The sequence below is a fragment of the Panthera onca genome, chromosome B4 (assembly GCF_046562875.1).
Source record: "Panthera onca isolate mPanOnc1 chromosome B4, mPanOnc1 haplotype 2, whole genome shotgun sequence".
Taxonomy (NCBI): domain Eukaryota; kingdom Metazoa; phylum Chordata; class Mammalia; order Carnivora; family Felidae; genus Panthera; species Panthera onca.
Window position 1 is genome coordinate 79,163,471 of NC_138345.1, and position 24,111 is coordinate 79,187,581.

A 24,111-nucleotide genomic window follows, 5' to 3' on the forward strand; every position below is an offset into this window, starting at 1 on the left:
TTTTGGCTCAGGTCATGATCCCAGGGTCATGGGTGGAGCCCCAAGTCAGGCTCCACACTGAGCATGGAATCTGCTTGTGAGTCAGTCTCTCTGTCTCTCTCTCTCTCCTTCCCCCTCCCCTCCCTCTTTCTCTCTCCTCCCACCCCCCACCTCCCCCGAAAATGCTCTAAGTGGATACAAAGGCTTCAGGAAGGATAGAGATAGACCCATTGAGAGTGTCTTGGCCAGGTCCCATCATGTCTGTCTTGTCTTCCTGTGCTCAGGTATCCTGGGAGTAACACTAGCTTTAATGCCTCAGCTGCCGTGCCCTGCTCCAACGTGGGTGCTAGAGGCTCTTGTTCTCTCCCCCACATACACCTGTTACACTTGTCAGGACCGTACACGTCAGCAGTAGATTCTCTGGAATTCTATTTACATATGTTTTTTCTCTCACCAACTAGATTGTTAAATTCCTCAGAAGCACATTATCTTACACTCTTGTGTATCCCTCACATCTAACACATGGTAAAACGTCATTTTGATTAATAAACCTTGTACTGTACTTATTGGTTGATAACATGTCTCCTTATTCTCTCCATCACCAGACTCTTGGTGATCCCAAAGCACCGCGTTTGCGATGCTATTGACTCGCGAACTTCCCAGGCTTCTTGCTTGCCTGTCATTCACTATGTTTATACGACCCACGTGGAGTAGCATACATTGCTTTGCAATATTGTTATGAACTGGATATTTTTAAGATTTTTATAAGTTCCTTGAGGGTAGGAAGCCTGTTTGCTACAACTTTGTTATGCCAGGCGGGCGAGGTTTTGTGAAAATCACGAGACGCTCTACAATCCAAGTTAAAGACTCCAGCCCTTCTTTCTCTTCCGGGATGGAGGATCATAGAGATGTTCGGCGCAGCGAGGCCTCCAGGCGCATCCATCGAGATGCGCAGAGGGCGGCTAGAGCGTTGCTCGCCGAGGCGGCTTCCGCTTCGTTAGTCCTCCTTCCCAACATGGCGCAGTCAGTTAACATCACCGAGCTGAACCTGCCACAGCTAGAGATGCTCAAGAACCAGCTGGACCAGGTGAGGACGGGCGGCTGACATCCCTTTCCCGCCTCACATCCCTTTTGCCCACGCGTACTCCCTCGCCCCCGTTCCTCCCCGCTTTGGGATGCTTGCCTTCCCCTGCGAAACCCCCACACCATCCCAGGACGAGCCCCTTCTCCGTCAGTGCTTCCCCTCTTTCTCCAGCTCCCAGACTGACCCTGTCTACCGTCCTCCCTAGGAAGTGGAGTTCTTGTCCACGTCCATTGCCCAGCTCAAGGTGGTACAGACCAAGTATGTGGAAGCCAAGGACTGTCTGAACGTGCTGAACAAGAACAACGAGGGTATGGGGTAGGCGCGTGAAGGCGACATGGGGGATGTGGTGAGCCGGCTACTCTCGCCCCGCCTTCTAATCCAGTTGTCCTTACCTGAGAAGAGAAAGCAATCCACTACGTATTGTATGCCGCTACGTGAGCCCTTTGCATGTTGCCTGCCTAGAATTGAAATGTACAGGACATTCCTCTGCTCCTGTTGTCCCTGTTTCCGTCCTTTTCTTACTATCTCTGTGCTGGCCTATTGGAACTCCCTTTAACGTCTTAACCTTCCCTGCGTGTTTGTCTTAATTGCTTTCACAGGGAAAGAATTACTCGTCCCACTGACGAGTTCTGTATCCTTTCGACAGAAACTGCTACCCTGCTGTCTCTTTTTCTCTCTCACCTGTCTCTCTCGAGGAAAAAAAAAAAAAAAAAAGGTGGGATTAGTTTTGATTACTGCAGAGTGTCCCCATGATTCTGAGAACACTCTTATTGTACACACTTTATACCTCTCCTAGCCTGGGGCCAATATCCAGCTAATGCTTTGTGAGCACAAAGGCATATATAGAATTGAGGTGTGATTATTTCCCTTTGCTGTTTGAGAATATCCTCTAATATGAAGACAAAACAGGTGTGTTTACACTTTTACTAATAACTTAGAAGACATAAACGATAGAAGGATAGGATATAGAAACAAGGGGGTTGGCTCTGTGTGTGAATCCTCAATTTTGGTTTAACAGTGGCTATTTCCAAACTGTTGTTACTAAGAAATCTGGATTGTTTTACTTGAATGAGTGAGTTGTGACAGTAGGGCACCTGGAAGCTGAGAACTGACAGGCTGAAAAGAAAACAACAGAAGTAGTGTCATAGGGATTGGCCACTTAGCATTAAGTCCGTCGGGAATTAGCTAGTGATTTTGTGATTGGGGCTGTTGAGGGAAAGTGGTCTGGCTATTTTTTTTTTTAATGTTTTATTTTTTTTATTTTTGAGAGAGAGAGAGAGTCTGAGCAGGGGAGGGGCAGAGAGAGAGAAGGAAACAGAATCCGAAGCAGGCTCCAGGTTTGAGCTGTCAGCACAGAGTCTGACGCAGGGGCTCGAACCCATGAACTGTGAGATCAAAACCTGAGTGGAAGTTGGACCTTTAACTGACTGAACCACCCAGGTGCCCTGAGGCTGGCTTTTCACTTTTACTACTCCACAGCAGTAGGAAAACACTGTATGTAGTCCTTCTAGAGGGGCTAGTGGGAAGAATTATAAGAACTGCTTGGAGAATGGGAGGGCCAGAGAGTGTTTCCAGCATATGTCCTTTCTCCATAAGGCACCGAGTTCTCTGTCCCTCCCCATCTGGAGTGTATAGGTATAGTTCTAAGGCCTCCAGATCCTTCAGTCCTTGTGCCTTGTAGCTTTTTAGAAAAGGCCAAGCAGGTTAGCTGACAGGGAATCATGACTCCTGCTGGGCTAGTTTTCCCTTAATCCTTACTTCTCAGATGTATGTCCCGGGGAAGCTACATGATGTGGAACATGTCCTCATCGATGTGGGAACAGGCTACTATGTAGAAAAGGTGAGTGGAAGTAACCACGTGGATGCCTCTCTGAGCAGGGAAAGGAAGTTTAGGGGACGAGCTAGAGTGCAGCATGGGGTCTTTTCTTAGCCCTTCATTCACCTCTGGCCTTGCAGACAGCTGAGGATGCCAAGGACTTTTTCAAGAGGAAGATAGACTTCCTCACCAAGCAAATGGAGAAAATCCAGCCAGCTCTGCAGGAGAAGCATGCCATGAAACAGGGTAAGGTTGGCCTGGAGCATCTCTTCACTCTTTCTACCTCCATGATAAAGAACGTGGATTCCAGTGTGAACTGGGGACATCCCCTTTGCTAGACTAAAGCCATGTCTTTCTGTTTGATGTCTAGATGTGTTATTGTCTAGATTCTGTGCATTAAAGATTCACTATTTGTGGATTCCTGGGTTGGGTGCTTGAGAATTTTAGAAGAAGGAAATTATATCTTTGTTCTTGAAGAGTTCCTATCTAATGGGATGGAATGGGGGAAATGATATGTGTAAATGAACACACAGGAAAGAAATACAGCCCTAACTAAGGACTAGCCCTTGCAACCCTGGTTACACATTAGAATCACCCAGGAAGTTTAAAAAGGAAGCCCGAGTCTGATCCAAACCAATTAAATCAACCGGAGGGTGGGGGAGTTCTGGGGGTCAGTGTTTGTTTAAAAGCTCCCCAGGTAATTCCGTTACACAGAATTGAGAAGCACTGTTCTAAAGGCAAAACTCTCGTCCACAGTATAATTTTCTGGTTATGTTTCAATCATTTAGGACTGTATTTTGTTCATTTTTATGTCCCAGTGGTTATCATATTTAGACACATTGTAGACTCTAAATTTGTGTGTGTCCCCAAGTGAATCACTGTGTTAAAAGTTTTATTAACTGTACTTGATTGTCCACCTGTCCTTAATTTTTTTCTCACTTCCTGAACTCTGGGTTCTCCCCTCTAGCTCCAGACCAGGGTCTGAACGCTTCTTTTTTTCCACAGCTGTCATGGAGATGATGAGCCAGAAGATTCAGCAGCTCACAGCCCTGGGGGCAACTCAGGCTACTGCCAAGGCCTGAGAACTTGTATCAGAAATGGGACAGAGGGACCCTGCTTCAAGGAGCCTGGGACTTTGTGGGCGTGGCTTCCTGGGGTCAAGGAAGGGAAGGGTCTTATTCATGTTAATAAATGTGCCAGCTGGGCAGAATGTTGGTCTTTTCTTGCATTAAGCAAAGGACTGGTGGTGAGACCGGAGGGCGGTGGTCGAGACGCTGTGCCCCTCCCTAGAGCCTGCTCTGTAGGGATGGGGCGGTGCTTATCTCGGAGGCTCCACCCTGAGCCTCTCGGGGAGTTGGGGAGAAGTGCCGAGCGGACCTGGTCTTTGCGGATGGTTGCCATGGGAACCGTCCAGCGGAAATGGAACTGAGCGGGCTCTTCCTCTTCCGGGTCGGCGACCAGCCTCCCCACGGGGGGAGGCTGCATGGGCCACCGCTCCCTGCGTGGTCTTCTTCCTCTGCTGCTGCTACGGCCGCCACCCTCCCGGGCCGGGCCCCGAACGCTCAGCCTGGAGTCCGTCCCGCCGTCCAAGCGACCCCGCGGCAGCCGCATGGCACCGCCCCGGATCGGGACGCACAACGGCACTTTCCACTGCGATGAGGCCCTGGCGTGCGCCTTGCTGCGCCTCCTGCCCGAGTACCGGGTACGGTGGGCCGAACGTGCCTCCGGGGCGGGCCGCGCCCGTGCGCCCCTCCTCCCTCGCGACCCCGGCCGCCCCCTCACCTCCTGTGTCCCCTGCAGGACGCAGAGATCGTGCGGACCCGGGACCCCGAAAAACTGGCCGCCTGTGACATCGTGGTAGACGTGGGTGGCGAGTACGACCCGCAGAGACACCGATATGACCATCACCAGAGGTGAGCTCCCAGATACCATTTCTTGAACTCCTTTGACTTCGGCTCTCCTCCGCTCCGAGGCAGCCGTCCGTCGCGGTGGTCTGGCCCGCGTCAGCGAAGGGGACCGCCTCATCCTTGAAAGCCAACCCCCGAGTCCCGCGGGACGGCAGCCCGCCAGCCCTCAGCCCTCTCTGCACCCGTCCATCCTGCTTCGGGCCTCCCTTGGCTCCCGGGCCGGCCTCTGGCCCCTCGCGACCGGCTGCCTTCCTCCGCTCAGCCAGGCTTTCCTCCCACTGGCGCCGTCCTCGCCCCCGTCAGCACCCCAGCCCAGGGTCGTCCTTTCACGTGTCCGTGCCGCTTCAGACAGCTGGGCCCACGCGGTGGCGGTGGTTGGTGGCCGCTCAGAAGTGTGTGGTCTTCCGCTTCGTTTATACTCTTCCACTGGGAAGTCTTTTTCTTTTCCGAGGCCAGCCCATCGTCCGCAGGACCGTTCCAGCCCTTTTCCCCTCTCAAGGCCCTGCCTCCTCCAGCTCCCCCGGGAAAAGCTCTCCCACTTTTCCAAGGAAATTGAGCCTCTGCGGGCACACCCTCAGATTCCCACTCCCAGGCATCCTCAGCTCCCTCCGTCCTGTTCAGGAAACTCATTCCCTTCTCTTCACCCCTTTCCAGATGTTATTACTTTTAACTCTGGGGGCTCACACCGCCATTCTCCAGAACCCCAGCCCTTCTGCTGCTTTTTGCCCACCCCTCCCCTCTCCCGCCTGGAAATCAAAGGAGTAACCGAAAAACAAAACCCTCCTTCATATACACCACACTGTTGAAAGTGGTGATCTCCGAGAGATTATGAGGATGTTTTATTTTAATTCTAAGTATTTCTCTCCCTCGCTTCCTTCCCAAGTGTACATATTACATTCATAAATGATGTGGTGTGGGAACCCTCTATTTATAGCCTCATCTCCTCCCCTCCCTTCAAACCTGTCTTCAAAAGAAAAGCGGACCCTGGCTCCACCTCCCTTCCAGTTCATTCCATTCATTCATTTAGCTGGTCCTCTCCCAATCTCTCCACTGGCAGTACTCATGGAAGGGGCACCGGTGACCTCACCACCAAACTCAGTTTGCTGGCTGAAGGTCTCACTTCAGTTGACCTCTTTGGGACATTTGACAGTTTTGACTAATTTCCTTTTTTCTCATGATTTTATGTACTTTTTTAAAAATTATGCAGCATTTGATACATAAAAGAATGTACGTTTTCGGAATATAAAACCTGTAATGAACACCTAAGAACCAATCTCCCAACCTAAGAACTAGAACATTACCATTACCTTTGCATCTGTGCCAAGTACTTCTTCCCTGTCCCATCCTCCTGTGTCCCCAGAAGTAAGCAGTATCCTTAATTTTGTGTCCATCATGCCCTTTATCTGCCGTGTGGTTCAGCACATGTCTGTTTTCCATCAACAATTTAGTTTTGCTTCTTTTTGAACTTTTATCTGAGGGAGTTACTATGTTAGTCTTTATACCTTATGGACATTTTATAAATATTTTTGTACTAATAATAACACTAAAACAAAAAATGAGCTCCCTAGGGGATTATGATGGACTGGTGGTTAGAAATTACAGCTGTGGTTGGTTTCTGTTTCCCTGAGAACTGCCGTACCTTTTCCCTATTCTCTGTGCCACTGAGAATTCAAATTTCTGCCTTCCTCACTCACCTACACCGCTGCAGGTAATCTTGCATTTTTTTTTTTTTTTTTTTTTTGGTATGCCAGCCAGCACAGTGCTCTAACAGGCACTTATCCACTAAAGTCTCTCAGTGGCTCCCCACTATGTATACATCAAGTCCAAGCTCCAAAATACAGCGGACAGGGCCTCCCATGATTTGGCCCCTGCTGACCCTTCCAGCTTTATTTTTTGCCACTCCTCGCATCCAAGCTTGCCTTTCTTGCAGTTCCATGAAAAGATCTCTTAGCCATCGTACATGTTGTTCCATCTGCCTGGAACGCCTTTTCTCCTTCACTCTTTGGCTGGCGACACCTACTGATTCATCTTTTGGCCTGAACGCACTCCCTCCCCCTTCCCTCCTTATCTTTGTTTATAACCTAGCTAGAGCATTCACTTGGTCGTTTGTGTGTTTGTCTACCTTTTTTTTTTTTTTTTTTAATTTTTTTTAACGTTTATTTATTTTTGAGACAGAGAGGGACAGAGCATGAACGAGGGAGGGTCAGAAAGAGGGAGACACAGAATCTGAAACAGGCTCCAGGCTCTGAGCGGTCAGCACAGAGCCCGACGCGGGCCTCGAACTCACGGTCTGCGAGATCATGACCTGAGCCGAAGTCAGCCACTTAACCGACTGAGCCACCCAGGCGCCCCGCTTGTCTACCTTTAATAGATGAACTTGAAGGCAGGGACATTGTCTTAGGTCTTTTTTTTTTTTTTTTTTTTTTTTTTTTTTTGTAATCCCTAACGTCTAAAACACAAAGCCTGGCATGTAGTAAGCATTCAATAAACCATTGTTGAATGCGTGTATGAATGGGGACTCCAAGCTGACGTCCATGTTGAACCCCAAGGAAAAGCTGAAGCCTTCACAGCTGGGCTTCCTCCTCCCAACTCCTGACTATTCTCCAGCGTCCTCACCCACTCGTGTGTGCACATGCACACGCACACTGTGGGTTTCCTGGGGCAGCTCTGCCTCAGCCCCACCTCCCTGTGCTCCTCAGATCTTTCACAGAGACCATGAGCTCCCTGTCTCCTGGGAAGCCGTGGCAGACCAAGCTGAGCAGTGCGGGACTCATCTATCTGCACTTCGGGCACAAGCTGCTGGCCCAGTTGCTGGGCACTAACGAAGAGGACAGCATGGTGGGCACCATCTATGACAAGGTGGGGACCCGAGGACAGAGATGACCCGTATATGCACCTCCACCAGCTGGGAGTGGGCCTCACGCAGGACTGGGCCTCAGGTCAGGATTCCTGGCCCAGAGCTAGCCGAGCACCCTCTCCCTCAAGCTCATCTTCTCACAAGGAGATGGTCAGTCTCTCTCATCTCTGTCCTGGGGCGGTTGTGAGAAGTGGATGAGGTGGTGTTTGGAGAAGGGCTTTGAAAACCGTAAAGCTGGGGCGCCTGGGTGGCGCAGTCGGTTAAGCGTCCGACTTCAGCCAGGTCACGATCTCGCGGTCCGTGAGTTCGAGCCCCGCGTCAGGCTCTGGGCTGATGGCTCGGAGCCTGGAGCCTGTTTCCGATTCTGTGTCTCCCTCTCTCTCTGCCCCTCCCCCGTTCATGCTCTGTCTCTCTCTGTCCCCAAAATAAATTAAAAAACGTTGGAAAAAAAAAAAAAAAAAAAAAAAAAAAATTTGAAAACCGTAAAGCAGCATTTCCTGGTCCTTTTCTTGACCTGACATGCATTAACAACTTGGTAATAGAGGTGGCTGCTTACGTTTGGAAGCATTAAGGCTTAGAGGTTCTGGCTGCCCTGAAGGGGGGTCGGGGGCAGATCTCGGACGCACGGATTGGGAAGCTCAGCTGGGAAGGGTTTGATTATGAAAACATCTGCAGGTTCCATCAGCACCCCCTGCCAGCGGCTCAACACGTTCCTGCCGTGGGGAGGGGATGGGGCCACTCACCCTGGCACACGTGTCACATCAAACAGGGATTCTGAGGACACCTACTTGACCCCACTCCTATGAAGCTCACAAGTCAAACTTCAGGAGTGCCTGGGTGGCTCAGTCGGGTGGGCGGCAGACTCTTGATTTTGGCTCAGGTCATGATCTCACGGTTCATGAGATTGAGTGCCGAGTCGAGTTCTGTGCTGAGCTTGGAGCCTGCCTGGGATTCTCTTCCTCTCTGCCTGTCCCCTACTCGTGCATGTGCACTCTCTCTCTCAAAATAAGTACATTTAAAAACATAAGTCAAACTTCGGATTTAGTCAGCTCTGGTCGTTGCAGAGGCCGTTGAGTTCATTTCTGTCTCCTCTTGCCTGTCATCTGCCCCTGTGACACAGGAGGAGTATGATCCAAAGAAGTGAAGAAATATAAATGGTTGAACTGGAGTTTTTGGAATACTAAGGTTTTTAGACTGCTGGAGTCCGTTTTCCCTTTTGCTGAGGGGTTTCTAAGCAATTAAAGGAGGTTGTACCAAGTTTTAACTGAGCATCATGTTGGGGTCCAGACCAAGAGGTGCTGGGCACAGAGGAGTTTATCGGCTCTCCCCAAGAACAGCACTTTTCTGCAAACCGCAGACATAGTGATATAGTAGGCCTGTGTGTCGGGCAGTTTTGCTTTAAACATTGATATCGCATATCATTTCTACCCCCCAGGCTCTCGAGGCCCTGCCCTGCCATTTCTGCAGGCTCAAGAGGTACAGCACATGGCACATTCTGGGCTTCCCTGGGACCACATCCCAGCTTGTGTCTCCTCCAGCCGTCTCTCTACCTGACTTGTATTTGGCCAGACCCCTCTGTACCTCATTCACCAGGTCACTGAAGAGCCCATTCGGCCTCCCTGGAGACTCACCCACTCTCAGCCAGAGATCCATCCACTTCCACAGAGCCCCTCATGGAACTTGTTCTGAAGTCAGCAGCCCCCACCCCACACACACTGGCCTTGACTCAGGCTCCACACAGTAGTGGAGGGAGTGCTGGATTAGAAGTCAGGTGATCAGAATTCCAGCCCCAGCACTGTTAGCTTGACCTTAAGCCGCTGAACGCCCCAGTTCCCCCTTTCCTCGTCCAATGAATGCCGAGAGGCTTCACGGGACTGTCGTGAAGATTCAATGAAAGAGTATGTGTGTGCATACTTTGAAACCTAGACAACTGTATGCGAGTGGTAGGTACCCTCAAGAGCATTTCTCCCGCTGCTGCCTTAGATGTACGAGAACTTCGTGGAGGAGGTGGATGCAGTGGACAATGGGATCTCCCAGTGGGAGGAGGGAGAGCCTAGATATGTGCTGACCACCACACTGAGCGCCCGGGTTGCTCGGCTTAATCCTACCTGGAACCAGCCCAACCAAGACACCGAGGTAAGGAGAGCTCCAGGGGAAGGGACTGTGAGGCACGTAAGTGCTTCGGGGGAGGAAATGAGAGTGGTTGCCTCTTCCAGTCTTAGCAAAGTCAAAAGTTGGGGCCGGCACCATGGTTCTGATTCCCACGATTCCCAGGCCGGTTTCAAGCGTGCAATGGATCTAGTTCGAGAGGAGTTTCTGCAGAGAGTGGGCTTCTACCAGCACAGCTGGCTGCCAGCCCGGGCCTTGGTGGAAGAGGCCCTGGCCCAGCGATTCCAGGTACAGGCCTGGGAGGAGGCACTGTGGTTCACGAATTGGTGACTACTGGTAGGCTGCCGGTCGGCAGGGGCTCCCGCTTTCATCCTGAACCTTCCAACCATGCTTTCCTTTCAGGTGGACCCAAGTGGGGAGATAGTAGAACTGGCCAAAGGTGGATGCCCCTGGAAGGAGCACCTCTACCACCTGGAATCTGGGCTGTCCCCTCCGGTGACCATCGCCTTTGTTATCTACACTGACCAGGCTGGACAGTGGCGGGTACAGTGTGTGCCCAAGGAGCCCCACTCATTCCAGAGCCGGTAAGACCCTTAGAGGACCGCCCTGCAGACCTTCAGGTCTGTTTCAGCCCTTTATCAGAGGGAGCCACTAACCTTGGCCTCTTCTGTGCTCCCTCTCTCTCTTCCTCAAGGCCTCCATTTGCTCCCACCAACTTCCTCTTTCTGCTCACTTGTAGGCTGCCCCTGCCAGAGCCATGGCGGGGACTTCGGGATGAGGCCCTGGACCAGGTCAGTGGGATTCCTGGCTGCATCTTTGTCCACACCAGCGGCTTCATTGGTGGGCACCACACCCGAGAGGGTGCCTTGAGCATGGCCCGTGCCACCCTGGCCCAGCGCCCAGTGCCGATGCGTCCCACAAGTCCCCTACCCTAATAAAATGCCATCTGTCTCATATTGATCAAGTCCTTGCTCCATTATTGCCCTGCACCCTTTTGGGAACCTGCTGAAATTTGGGAAAAGTGAAATGTTTATTATATGCCAAAGTCCATGGTAGGTACTTTCTCAGCTTTGCTTTCCAAAGCATTTGAAAACCACCCAGTTCTTAAAGTTAAATAATCTGACCCAATTCATGAAAAGTGACACAGCCATCTTAACCCAAAGTCCACACCTTCTTTTCTTCACTAAACCCCAGCGCAACTCTCTGGAAAAAAGTCTCATAACTGAGTGGAAAACAAAGAAGGGAATTTATTATTATTATTATTAGAAGTGGGAGTGAGGGGAGTGGGGCTGGGCAGGCGGTGGCCCAGGGAGAGGGTCCCATGGAGCAGAGATTGGGGATGTCTCAGTAAAGAGGGGCAGATCATGAATAGAGCCTCCGCCCCCAGCTGGGGGCTCCTGGGTTCGGCCAGACACTGGGCTGAAACGTGGAAACTGGGCATTGACAAAGTACAGAGGGATGTGGGCAATTCGGCCTGTGGACCAGCACTGCAGAGAGGGACAAAAAAAGTCTATCAGAGCCTAGGCCCAAAGAAGGCCACACAGCAGCCAAAGCCCTGGGTTCTTCCGCCCCGCTCCCGAAGAGCCCAGTAGCCTGGCCTACTCACCACACTGAGCAGAGCCCCTTTGTTGAAGGAAGGATGGAAAGCGATGAGCTGTGCCTGGGCCCCGGGCTCCCCCTGGATAACGCCACTAGGGGGAGAAGGTGAGCAGGCATCTGGAGCCGGGCAGTGGAGTAGGATGTGGGTTCGGTGTGGGAAAGCTGGTGGGCGTCCAGACCTGATGGGCCTACCTGGCACTTACCAAGGAAGCAGCTCAAACACGGGGCTGTTTCGAGTGCGAAAAAGGAGGATGACTGGTTTACCATCCTGGACGCGTGGATTTCCTGTAAGAAATGGATGTGACAGGAAGGCCCCCTATAGGCAGAATCCCAGGGCAGGGGGGAGACCTGCAGCCAGGACATGGACACCCTCCATTAATGGAAGATGGCTGTAGCCGAACAAAGTCCTTCCTCCCCAACTCTTACCTTTCATAAGCACAGCCAGACGTTCCCCACTGGGGTCCCAGACCATGGAGTGAGCCTCTCCCCCAAGTCTATGGGTCAGAACAGTAGGTTGGGAGGGCTCAGCATGGCCCCTCCACCTTTTGACTGCCCCTCCCTCACCAATCAGCTCACCTTTCCTCTCCATCTGGTGTCTGTACTGTTGTCTCAGACAGATCCGCCACAATGGTGGCTGACTTTGCACCTCCAACGCGCCCCTTTCCCTCCCCTGCAAGAAGGGCAGAGGCTCTGAAGTACAGGAAAGGGCCTCTCACTGGTCTCCTGCCTCCCACCTATTGTAAGCATCAACACCTCTCAAGTCTCCCAAGTTTTACTTCCCTTTATCCTTCAGAGTAGCATATTCCAGGGGGTTCTTGCCTTCCTCTGACTGCCCCAGATATTCTGCATCCGGAGCCATTTCCCCTGACTCACCGCAACGTTCTGGGAATGACAAGGAGTAAATGAGTGGTTCCCCCAATACAGTGAACAGCAGTCGGTTTCCATCTGGGCTCCAGCAGCCAGTCTGGGGTCAAGGAACAAAAGGTAGAGGAACACTGGTCTGTAGGGGGACACAGGGAGACAAGCTGGGACAATCTGGGGCCCACCTGCTCCCTGGCTGTCTGAATCACAGTTGCCTCTTACCTGACACCGCCCTGACAGAGTAGGCCACCTCTCGCACGTCCACATCTGGGCCTCCCAGACTCTGCACCGGAAAGAGTCAGGTCACAGCTTAGGACCTCTAGGTTCCAAAACTTGTACTTCCCTCCCTCTGCCGGTCTCAGGGCCAGGTCAGAGAATGGTCACAGAACTTCCTGCTGGAAGTTCCAGGAGCCAAGTGCCTTTCTCTGGGTCATTCCTGTCCTTACCCCTTCCCCTGCTCTCCTCCCACTCACCGAAAGACAGCTGAAGGAGTGGTAGCCAGAACTTTGCTGCCATCCGGAGACCAGAGCAGATTGGTAACCCCACCACCACGAAACCAGGGAAGGGGAACACAGGTCTCCGTTGAAACATCCCATACCTAGGCAGAAGGAGCAGGAGTGAGAGGAAACTCCAGCATCCCCAACCTGTTACGGGGGCTGCCCTTCTTCTAGGTAGAAAGACACAGAAAGGGGAGGAAGCAAGAGAGGGGCTGTTAAAACAGGAGAATAGGTTTATACGTACAGGGATAGCAAGCAGAACTTTATTTATTTTGAGACAGAGAGCAAGCAGGGGAGGGTGCAGAGAGAAAAGGAGAGAGAATCCCAAGCAGGCTCCACAATGTCAGTGGAGCCCCCAGGATATTGTCCACCACCAAAGAAGAATGCTCTTGCCTCACGTCTGAGGGGGCTCAAATGGCCAAAGGAGGGGTGGGGACCACTCACCAGGATAGCAGCATCCACAGGTGAAGCTGAGAGCAGTCGTCCCCCACTGGGTGCCCAGGCCAAGCTGGTGACAGGTGTGTGCCCAGGGTGAGAGAGCACTTGTGCACAGCCAGAAGAGGGTCTGCCGAGGGGAAACGGTATCAAGTCAGAAGGCGACAAAAGGAACGCCCCCGACTCTACTTCCTTGCCTTCCACTAAAACTTCCAAACCCAATGGCCCCTCAAATCCAAGTTAGGAGACATGAATAAGGGTCAGGGAAGTTAAGGAAGGAAGGGAAGGAAGGGAAGGGAAGGAAGGGAAGGAAGGGAAGGAAGGGAAGGAAGGGAAGGAAGGGAAGGAAGGAAGGAAGGAAGGAAGGAAGGAAGGAAGAAAGGGCAGAGTCGCCACCATGAGGTCCATGGATGAAAGTGCATGAAAGGGAGGAAGCTTGTATCATGGGCCTCCAGGAGGCAAGAACTGACCAGCAAAGCTGGATGGTGCTGAGCAGGGGAGAGGCCGCGCTCTGCCCCAGACCAGAGCCCTCTCCCCGCCACATCGCCCGGCCTGGGGCCTGGGATCATCTATGACTCTACCTCAGGGTTGCAAGTTCTCTTCCAGAAATATCTGCTGCTGCTCCCCAGAACTCATCCCGTGCTGCAAACCCTGTCTTTCTGTCTTTCCTTGTCAGAATTAGTCTTCCTGTCTGTGCTCCCGCATTGTTTTCTGCTTGTCACAAAGGTGCTGCATGTGAGGTCATCCTCCACCACGAGGCTGTGACTTCGTCAGCTCTGTACATCCAGAACCACATACTTGGCCTGGCGGGTGCAGGCTGTGACCTGAATCAATGCCATCCTCTTCCTTTTCCACCAAACTGTAACTACCTCTAGTGCCAGTGAGATCCTAGATCATAGAACACAACTTATTCTTGAACTTTACATTAAGTCAGTTATCTTTTCAGGTCCGTTCACAGAGATCCATCTCATTCTTTTCAGTGGCTCCACTGTCTCCGTTCCCCTGAACAGATAAACTGTAATTCATTCACTCATGCCTCCACCAATGGAGATTTCACAATTGTTTACAATGTAGGGTTTTTTTTAAGTTTCTTTATTTATTTTGAGAGAAAGAGAGCACACACGTGACCAGGGGAGGGGCAGAGAGAGGGAGAGAGAGAATCCCAAGCTCCATGCCGTCAGCACAGAGCCTGACACAGGGCTCAATCTCATGAACCGTGAGATCATGACCAGAGCCGAAGTCGGACGTTTAATCAACTGAGCCACCCAGGCACCCCTGGAATGTTTTATTACAAACAATGCGGAAAAAAAATTCTCTGTATCGATATCCTTATATACTCACGTTACTATGAGTTCAGAATTTGGGGGTAAAAAAGGCTGGCACTTTTTAAGAAATAGGGGCGCCTGGGTGGCTTAGTCAGTTAAGTGTCCAACTCTTGGTTTCAGCTCAGGTCATGATCTCACAGTGTGTGAAATCCGGCTCCTTGCTGAGAGTGTGGAGCCTGCCTGGGATTCTCTCTCCCCTCCCCTGCTCACTCTGTCTCTCTCTCAAAAATTAACTAAGTAAATATAAATACACCAACAAATTATTTCGTGAAAAGTTTGTACAATATAGTCTTCTCACGAGAAAAAAAAAGTATCCACTTTCCTGGTCTTGCTAGTACTGGATATTATCAAACATTTTAATTTTAATAATATCATTCTGAATAAGAAATATTCTGTATTTTCTTCTAGTCCCTTATTTCTATGTTTAGTTTTTTAGTCTGCTTGGAATTTACTTGTAGATAAAGTATAAAGCAAAGACTACCTTTATGATTTCCCAAAAGGATATAGCCAGTTATCCCAACACTACTAAACTACTAAAACACACACACACACACACACACACACACACACACACACACACACACACACACACTAAACTTCTTCATTGTAATAATAAGCCAAATTTATCACATATTCAATTTTCATATATTCTTAGATCTGTTCCGTTATTCAGTTATACTGATCTGGTTTGTTTATCCAGACAGTGGTAACTTTCCATTACTGTAACTTCATAAAATATTTTAATACTGGGTAGGGCAAGTCTCCCCTCAATATTCTTTCTTTTTTTTTTTTTTTAAACTCCCCTCAATATTCTTTCTTTGCAAACTTTTCTTGGCAATTCTTCCAGATTTATTCTTTAATAAAAACTCTGAATATCATTTTGCCCAGTTCAGAAAAACAAAAGCCAGAAGAATTCTGGTTGCAAGTCCACTTAATTTGGTATTTTTGTGATTACACTTTCCTGTCTGGGCATATAGTATGTCTCCCCATTTAGTCAGCTCTAGTTCAAGTTTCTTCCACAACTTTCTTCAGATGTCTGGTAGATTAAATACATTTAATAATTTATTCTTAGTGATTCAGTAAGTGTATGTACTGTAAATAGAATATTTTTTCTCCTTCAATTTCTCAATAATTTTTATAGGTATAAAAGAAAACTATTAAGTTTTTGGTTTCTTGGATCCAGTCACCTTACTACATTTAGGTGTATTAGATCAAACAGTTTTTTTAGTTGAGTCTCTTGTTTTATCTAGGTATGAAATCCTACCTTCAAAGAATAATAATTTTCCCTTCGTTTTCAAGGCATCACATTTTTTTTTGTTTTAATGCATGCACTAGAATCTCCAAAAATAATGTTGATTAACAATGGTGACAATGAGGGACGCCTGGCTGGCTCAGTTGGTAGAATGTGCGATTCTTGATCTTCAGGTTGTGAGTTTGAGTCCCAGTTTGGATGCAGAGATTACTTCAAAGAATTAAATCTTTTTTAATGTTTGTTTGTTTGTTTGTTTTTTTAATGTTTCTTTATTTTGAGAGAGAGAGAATCCCAAGCAGGTTCAGTGCTGTCAGTGAAGAGCCCAACACAGGGCTTGAATCCACGAACTGCAAGATCATGACCTGAGCCGAAATCAAGCGTCACACACTTAACCAACTGAGCCACCCAGGCACCTCCAAAAAATAAAATCGTTAAAAATATAAAAAAGAAAAGAAAAATAACAGTGATAATGGTAACTGTCTTTATCTTCACATTACTGAAGAAAATACCTTTAATATTTCCTATTTCACTGTCTAACACGAGAGCTACTGATTCTGAGTAAATACTTTTTTTTTTCCCTCCTAAATAAATGTTTATGTTAGGTCATCTCTTTGTATTTTATTTGACTTTCTGTTTTCACCTGGAATGTCTGCTTTTTAAGAAGAGCATTTATGGACATAAATATTTTTCTCCTTTAACTTGCTAGTGCAATAAATCATATTAATAGATTTCCTAACAATGAATAGTCTTTAATTTCTGAAAAATTCTACATGGTTAAGATTTTTTTAATATGCTTTTGGGGGCACCTGGGTGGCTCAGTTGGTTAAGCACTTGACTCTTGGTCTTGGCTCAGGTCATCATCTTGCAGTTGGTGAGTTCAAGCCCCACATCAGGCTCTGCTCTGGCAGGGTGAAGTCTGCTGGGGCCTCTCTCTCCCCACCCCCACCCTGCCCCTCTCCCACTCACGTGCACACACTCTCTCAAAATAAATTAATAAACTTAAAAAATACATAAATAAATATGCTTTTGGACTCTATTTGCTAATATTTTCTTTAGAACTTTTAATATTTTTCTTAAATGTTTATTCATTTTTGAGAAAAAGAGAGTGTGAGCAGGGGAGGGGCAGAGAGAGAGAGGGAGACACAGAATCTGAAGCAGACCCCAGGCTCTGAGCTTTCAGCAAAGTGGGGCTCGACCTCACGAACTGTGAGATTATGACCTGAGCCAAAGTCAGACACTTAGCTGACTGAGCCACCCAGGCAGCCCTATTTAGGATTTTTGAATCTATGCTCAAATATCTTTCTTATACTACTTATTGTCAGGTTTAAGTTTTAGGATTTAGCTTCATAAAAATAAATCAGGATGAATTCTGGGACAGAAAGAGGACATCAATGGAAAAACTGGTAAAATCTGAAGAAAGTCAGAGCTTAGCTAGTCATGTACAAACATCAGTTTCTTAGTTTTGACAAAGGTAACGTGGTAACATAAGATGTTAACAATGGGGGAAACTGGGTGACAGGTGTACCATGACTCTGTACTATCTGCAACTTTTCTAAACATCTAAAATTATACCAAAATAAAGTTTATTAAAAGGGGAAAAAATCAGGAGGCTTTCCAAATTTTTCGATGATCTGATCTAATTCAAAAAATATGGAAAGGTGCCTGGCTGGCTCGGTCAGTAGAGCATGAGACTCAATCTCACGGTCATGCCCCAATCTCAAAGTTCAAGCCCTATGTTGGGCATGGAGCCTACTTTAAAAATAAACAAACAACATCCAAATTATCATAGAACTCTCATAATGCCATCTCATTGGCAAAATTGCCTGGCATTTTTTTTTAATGTTGATTTATTTTTGAGAGAGAGAGAGAGAAAGAGAGAGAGCGCATGAGTGAGGGAAGGGGCAGAGAGAGGGAGACACAGATCTGAAGCAGGCTCCAGGCTCTAGGCTGTCAGCACAGAGCCCAACACGGTGCTCAAACCCACTAACCATGAGATCATGACCTAAGCCAAAGTCAGACACTCAACTGACTGAGCCACCCAGGAGCCCCGTAGCCTGGCATTTTTTTTTTTAATGGTAGAGCTCATCTGTTTTAATTTCTTACACAATCCACTTTGGTTAAATTTTGCTAGAGAATCAAATATTTCCTTTAGATTTTCATTGGTTGGTCTAAACTTGTATATGGTATTCTCTAATAGTTCTTTTATTTTCTTCCATGTCTGCTGTTATCTCTTCTTTCCCACTTTGAAAACACTATACTTTGATGTTTTCTTTTACCCTGATAAGGCTGGCCAAAAAGTTTTCTTTCTTTCTTCATAATTCAAAGAATCAGTTTCTGGTTTTATATTTGCTTAGTTCTCGTGGGTATTCTTCTTCAAATTTCCTTGATTTCAACTTCTGTCTACATTAATTCCCTCCCCCACTTCCTTTAAACCCTACATCAGACAGTCCTCTGAAAAAGACAAGTCTTTCCACTCCACGATCCATGGATACACACTCCCCACAATTCCTGAAGTTCCTAGTTCCGTCCCTTTCTCTAGATTATGGCATTCTCAGCACCTTGACGCTGACCTTAGGTCTGCTTCTCCCACAGCCCTGCGAAGCACTGTGAAGACAAAGAACTTCTTCCAGACCTCAAAACCCACCACCACTGGCCTGGCCTCAACCCTCAGGCCAAGGTAAGACAGAGGCTGCTGGGACTCACCGGGTAGACAAAGAGGTGGGGTCCAGGGTCCAGATGAGAATGCAGGTCTGGCAGGCCACAGCCAAGACAGAGGCACTGAGGGGCTTCCAGGCCAGAGCCGCCACATTTCGCTGCAGCCGATGCTTCAGGGAGGGGACTATAGTGCTGTGGGGAAGATTAAGGAGCTGAGTCAGAGCAGGGACACTATAGCTCAGGGGACCGGAGTTCAGTTGAGGAGGGAAAGCCAAGAGAAGAAAGCTGATCACACGGAGCCCAGGGGTTTTGTGAGACAGAAGGCTAGGATAAAGATTAGACCCGGAAATAGGACGTGTCTAGCTGTAGAGCCTCCCTGACACGATTCTGGAAGGGGTCCTGTGGACCAGGCCCAGGAACTACAGGACCCCTGGAACCAAGGCTAGCGGGGATAGGGAGATGACTCATGGACATGGAGACTGCAGAGTCGGGGCCTGCCACATACCTGCTGGCATTATACACGCGGACTGAGTCATCTAGCAGGGCCACCGCAAACTTGTTGGTGTGGGGGTGCCACGCAAAGACCCGCAGGCAGCAGCTGGACCTGGCGCAGGAGTGAGCATGAGGAAGGGGAACCTGCACCTTCCCGTCCCCCAGGCCAGAGGCTCAGATTCCCTTTCCCGGGAGGGCAGTATTGTTTTTCCCTTTTCATTTCTTTTGTCGGGAAGTAGGAGGAAGGAGAATGTGGGTAACAGTCAGGAAAGCAGTGGGAGGGGTCTCTGCTTTGACTACCCTCTCCCTCAGAGAAGTTCCAAGGTTCAGGACTTCCTTCCCGCAAAAGCCTTGGAGCTCGTACACTCACCAGTTTGTGACTTGGGCAAATTCGGCAATCAGATCTTCACTCTTGAGCTGTAAGAACAAAGCGGATAGAGGGGGTGCTGGGACACAGGGATTTTATCCCCTCAATGGGAGCTGCACTGCTCCCACCCTCTGCAGACTCCCACCCCACCCTGACCTTAAGGAATGGGAAATGGAAGGGGGCAGGAGTGAGGGAGCAATGGCTGGAATGGGTGGGGTTGGGGGGGAGCCAAACTTACGGACAGGTGGGGGAACAGGGACCCGTGGAGGGAGGAGGCCCATCGACAGAGTGCCAGGGCCCAGCTGGACGCCGTCTTCACCCACTCAAACACTGTGAGGTTGAGGAAGCAGCTCTGGTTAAACCATTCACAGGGCTCTCAATGTGTACCCTAAGATGAAGGATGAGCAAGGACGAGCATCCCCCAGGTCCTTCCGCCTAGCAAATGCTTGGGGTACCCACTCTGGGGGATGTGAGGTAGGCAGAGGGGAGAAAAGATGGCACGGGCACAGCAATGCGGCAGGAAAAACAGGGCTAAAGGGAAATGGGCTGGGAGAAGTTAAGAAAAATATGGAGGGGAGATGCCAACCATAAAACTAGAGAAGGCTGGAGGGGAAAACACTTACCCTCTTCTTCCGAGTTCGCAATTTCATTCAGCACCCCAAAAAGGCCCATATCACGCCTGGTGAGAGAAAGCTGTGAGTCAGATTATTCTGATGCCTTCAGTCTCCCTCCACAAGTTATATTCATTCAATAAACATGCGTTAAAAATAAGAGCATTCAGGGGCACCTGGCTGGCTCAGTGAGTGGAGTGTGTGACTCCTGATCTCTCGGCTGTGAGTTCGGGACCCGCATCGTGTGTAGAAATTACTTAAAAATGAAATGTTTAGGGGGCCTGGGTGGCTCAGTTGGTTAAGCATCTGACTTCAGCTCAGGTCATGACCTGGTGGTTCATGGCTTCAAGCCTCACATCAGGCTCTCTGCTGTCCGTGTGGAGGCAGCTTTGGAACCTGTCTCCCTCTCTCTCTGCCCCTCCCCCGCTTGTGCATTTGCGCTCTCTCCCTTTCTCTCTGTCAAAAATAAACATTTAAAAAAATTTTTTTTAATTTTTTTAATGTTTTATTTATTCTTCTTGAGAGAGAGAGAGAGAGAGAGAGAGAGCGCGAGCGCATAAGCAAGGAAGGGGGACAGCGAGAGAGGGACACAGAATCCAAAGCAGACTCCAGGCTCTGAACTGTCAGCACAGAGCCCGACATGGGGCTTGAACTCACGAGACATGAGATCATGACCTGAGCCGAAGTTGGACACTCAACCAGATGAGCCACCCAGGCGCCCCTAAAAAAAATTTTTTTAATAAAATCTTTAAAAAAAAAAAAAAAAAAAAACATGCACTCACATTTTAATGAGTGCCAAGTATGTGCTAGGCACTTTATATATAATCCTTTCATTTAATTATCACATTCATCTAAATGGCATTCTGCTCATTTTACCAACAAGACAACTAAGGCTCAGAGGTCTTTCAGGGCCTTGTAAGCAGATCGAGGGATCAAGACTTGCCCTAAGCCAGCGAATGGAAGACCAAGAAAAGATTTTTTTTTTTTAAAGTAATCTCCACACACAACATAGGCTCGAACTCACAACCCTGAGATCAAGAGTCATGCTCTACCAACCAAGCCAGCCAGGCTCCCCACGATGGAAGGATTTTAAACAGAGGAATCAACTGATCACATTGGCATTTTAGAAAGATCAATCTGGGGCACCTGGGTGGTTCAGTCGGTTGAGCATCCGACGCTGGCTCAGGTCATGATCTCACAGCTTGTGGGCTGGAGCCCCGTGTCGGGCTCTGTGCTGACAGCTCGGAGCCGGAGCCTGCTTCAGATTCTGTGTCTCCCTCTCTCCCTCTGCCCCTCCCCCACTCATTCTCTTTCTCTCTCTCTCAAAAATAAACATAAAAAAAAAAAGAAAGAAAGAAAGAAAGAAAGATCAGTCCAGCTACAAATTAGAAAGGGACAAAAACGGATTGAAGGAGATGGGGTAAGAGGCTATTTCACAAATCTGGAAAAAAGGCCAAAGTGCTCTGAACCAATAAGGTTGGAGAAAAGCAGACAGATTTGAGAGGCTGAAGAAGTAAAATAAACAGAATGTGAAGGCTTATAGACATTAGTAAGAGTAATAGCAAAGGAAACACCTATGTAATACTTATGGCAGCTAATACTGCTTACAGTATGCCGGGGGCTGGGCTAGATGCTTCACACTCATTATCTAATTCAGCCACCATCACAACCCTACAAAATCGGTACTGTTAACATCTGCATTTTTATTTAAAAAATTTTTTTTAACATTTATTTATTTTTGTGACAGAGAGAGAGAGAGAGAGCATGAACAGGGGAGGGTCAGAGGAAGAGGGAGACACAGAATCTGAAACAGGCTCCAGGCTTTGAGCTGTCAGCACAGAGCCCGACGCGGGGCTCGAACCCGCAGACCGCGAGATCATGACCTGAGCCGAAGTCGGACACTTAACCGACTGAGCCACCCAGGCGCCCCAACATCTGCATTTTTAGATGAGAGAACAGAAGCCTGAAAAATTAATATGGTCACAGTGACCTAGGTAGGAAGCAGTAGCATCAGGATTCAACCTGTCTGCCCCAGAGCCTACCTTCGACCCACTTGCTCCTGAATGAGCAGTAAGGTAACATTCCCTGAGACGAGAAACACAAGGTAGAAGCAGGTTTGGAAAAGGAAATGAAGAGATCGGCTTTGAACATGCCGAGTGTCTGAAGCCTGTGTTAGAGCCAACCGAGGGGGTTTGGCAGACAAGGCAACACCCGGTATGAAGTATCAATTTTAGATCCAGCCCAGGACACCAATATTTAAGGGACATCAGGAAGAGGGGGCACAGAAAAAGGCGGGGAGAAGCAGCAGCTGCTCATGAGAGTACAAAGGAACACTCCCTTTGAACCCACCTATTGGATTTGTAGGAATTTATCCTACACATGACAGTGATAATAACTAACCCTTGAAGGGATTAATGTGTGTGGGCCAGGCACTGTTCTCTAAATGCTTTACATCCATTAATTCATTTCATTGTCACTACAACCTTGTAAGATAGGTTCCACTTTACAGATGAGGAAAGAGAGGGACCAAGTGATTAAGTAACTTGCCCAACATCACACACCTAAAAAGTGATACAGCCAGGAACTGAATCCAGACAGGGAGATGCACCAAATGAATGACCTAAATAGGAGATTATTTATTCACTGCAACATAATACCTACACCTAAGCTTCAGACAAAAGCTCAGAAAGTGGTAATGATGTGAAGAGGGGGCAGGGAGCAGACTCACTTAATCAAATCAGAAAGCAAGGCAAGTCACTGGAGATGAAATGAACTACTGTTGACTTAGGTTTCTCAGTAAGGGCAGCTAATTTGTTATGATGGATGATATCCAGCCCTAACCTAGAAAGAGCTTGTCAGCCCAAGGCAGAGGGACAGTGACCCCATCTTCTTCAGGATCTGCAGACCACCGCCCAGGAGACCCTTTGCCACCTCTCACCATATGTTGATGCATCTCTTCCACACCTGCTCCCGGTGGTGGATGAAGGCAGTTCTTGTGCCATGGTCCAGCCTCCCAGGGGTCTTCAGGGGATCCTTAGTCAGGTTCAGAACAGGAAGATTGATCCACTATAGGCCAGAAATAAGTGGTGTAATAATGAGTCAGTCTCCCCCGGATCTTTGCTGAACTCCCGGTCAATCTCCAAACCATGTCTGGGCTAAGAGTAAGAGGCTCCAAACACCTGTTTCCCATTCCCATACATGTAACCCTGGTGGGAAAAGGAAACTGAGCTTAGCTCCCTTATCTGGAAAACTAGAGTATTTCATAGGATTGCTGTGATTATTAAATCTTATAATATCTGTGAAGCACATCTGACTCAGAGCCTCTTTCGTACGTAGCAAATGCTCAGTAGGTGTCAGTTTCTCTCCCTTTTCCTCCCTAGGAACGCTGTGGGTAAAAAAACGCTCCAGGTTGTGCCTCCGCAGCGTAGAGAACTACCGAACTTTTCGGTAGTTCTCCTGCACCCTCACATCCCCTTAAGTTCTCCCTCATTCTCTCCATCCTCTCTAGGCCTGCCCCCACAGCTCCTCGACATCCCTCACTCTCCAATCCCAGCCCTAAAATACATTCCAGCCCTTCTATTCTCAAACCTGGGCCAGGCGGTTTCCAGTTCGTCGGACTGAGGACAGCTACCCAGTCCCCGCTACGCTGCCTCCGGTTCCCCGTGCCCCGTGCCCCGCCCCCATGTCTGTAGGTCCCCTCCCTCCTCGCCCCAGCCACCTGGCCCCGGAAGTCAGGAGGCGGACTCTCATAGCTATTGCCTGTCACCAACTCGTTATTGTGCTCGTAGAGGGTGACTTGACCCCTAGGCGGCGGCGGAGGGAACAATCCCAGGGAGCACATCTTGCCGGTCGCGAGGCCGTCCGGAATCGGTAAACTCGCGGACCCCGCTCCTCTAACTCTTAGTTCCCGGGCTAGATTCGGATCCGTACGGGTCGCCGTCTGGGACAAACAGCGTTGCAAAATTCAGCGGAAGTGAGGGGAAGAGTAAGGCAGAACACGAACGCGTGCGCAGTCCGGGGCCGACTTCCAGAGCTTCCTAGCGCGCCTCCTGGCGGCGGGAGGGAGAGCGGCGCGGGCGTGTCGCGGGTCCAACCCCTAGTTAACGGTCGGAGCGGGTTTTGTGTGTGCGTGTTTGTTAGTTTGTTTTATGCGAGACTGCTGTTTTTCCCAGTTCCAGACTCCACGACACAGTTTCCCACTCCCCCTCTCAGCGCTCGGAAAGCCCAAAATAAGCCACGTTCAGGGAAGTATCTAATTAAACTCT

General features: G+C 49.0%; 3 protein-coding genes across 6 annotated transcripts; 2 read left to right on the plus strand and 1 right to left on the minus strand.

Annotated features, from left to right (window-relative positions):
- The first annotated feature begins 933 nt into the window (after positions 1–933).
- On the plus strand, positions 934–4,089 carry PFDN5 (prefoldin subunit 5). The gene is made up of 6 exons (XM_060657480.2): positions 934–1,066; positions 1,269–1,371; positions 1,663–1,694; positions 2,829–2,903; positions 3,020–3,125; positions 3,885–4,089. The coding sequence occupies exons 1-6, from the start codon at positions 995–997 to the stop codon at positions 3,959–3,961; spliced, it is 465 nt and encodes a 154-aa protein (XP_060513463.1). The 5' UTR covers positions 934–994; the 3' UTR covers positions 3,962–4,089.
- Positions 4,090–4,312: 223 nt separating this feature from the next.
- Positions 4,313–10,708, plus strand: MYG1 (MYG1 exonuclease). 2 transcript variants are annotated; one of them, XM_060657478.3, is made up of 7 exons: positions 4,316–4,581; positions 4,680–4,792; positions 7,486–7,645; positions 9,627–9,779; positions 9,918–10,040; positions 10,155–10,336; positions 10,492–10,708. In XM_060657478.3, the coding sequence occupies exons 1-7, from the start codon at positions 4,363–4,365 to the stop codon at positions 10,685–10,687; spliced, it is 1,146 nt and encodes a 381-aa protein (XP_060513461.3). In that variant the 5' UTR covers positions 4,316–4,362; the 3' UTR covers positions 10,688–10,708. The 2 variants fall into 2 exon arrangements, with proteins under 2 accessions (XP_081652296.1, XP_060513461.3); XM_081796170.1 differs by lacking the exon at positions 9,918–10,040 and having other exon boundaries at positions 4,313–4,581.
- Positions 10,709–10,975: 267 nt separating this feature from the next.
- On the minus strand, positions 10,976–23,808 carry AAAS (aladin WD repeat nucleoporin). Of its 3 annotated transcripts, none has more exons than XM_060657477.3 (16): positions 23,565–23,807; positions 22,785–22,912; positions 19,859–19,914; positions 19,474–19,565; positions 19,239–19,285; positions 18,882–18,980; positions 18,425–18,568; positions 13,154–13,274; positions 12,686–12,810; positions 12,435–12,495; positions 12,225–12,315; positions 11,928–12,021; positions 11,778–11,845; positions 11,555–11,636; positions 11,359–11,443; positions 10,976–11,239 (listed from the first exon to the last, which is right to left on the minus strand). In XM_060657477.3, exons 1-16 carry the CDS (start codon positions 23,685–23,687, stop codon positions 11,015–11,017), a joined length of 1,641 nt encoding a protein of 546 aa, XP_060513460.2. In that variant the 5' UTR covers positions 23,688–23,807; the 3' UTR covers positions 10,976–11,014. The 3 variants fall into 3 exon arrangements, with proteins under 3 accessions (XP_060513460.2, XP_078305956.2, XP_081652295.1); XM_078449830.2 differs by lacking the exon at positions 23,565–23,807 and adding an exon at positions 23,435–23,555; XM_081796169.1 differs by lacking the exon at positions 10,976–11,239 and having other exon boundaries at positions 11,371–11,468; positions 23,565–23,808.
- Positions 23,809–24,111: the final 303 nt, after the last annotated feature.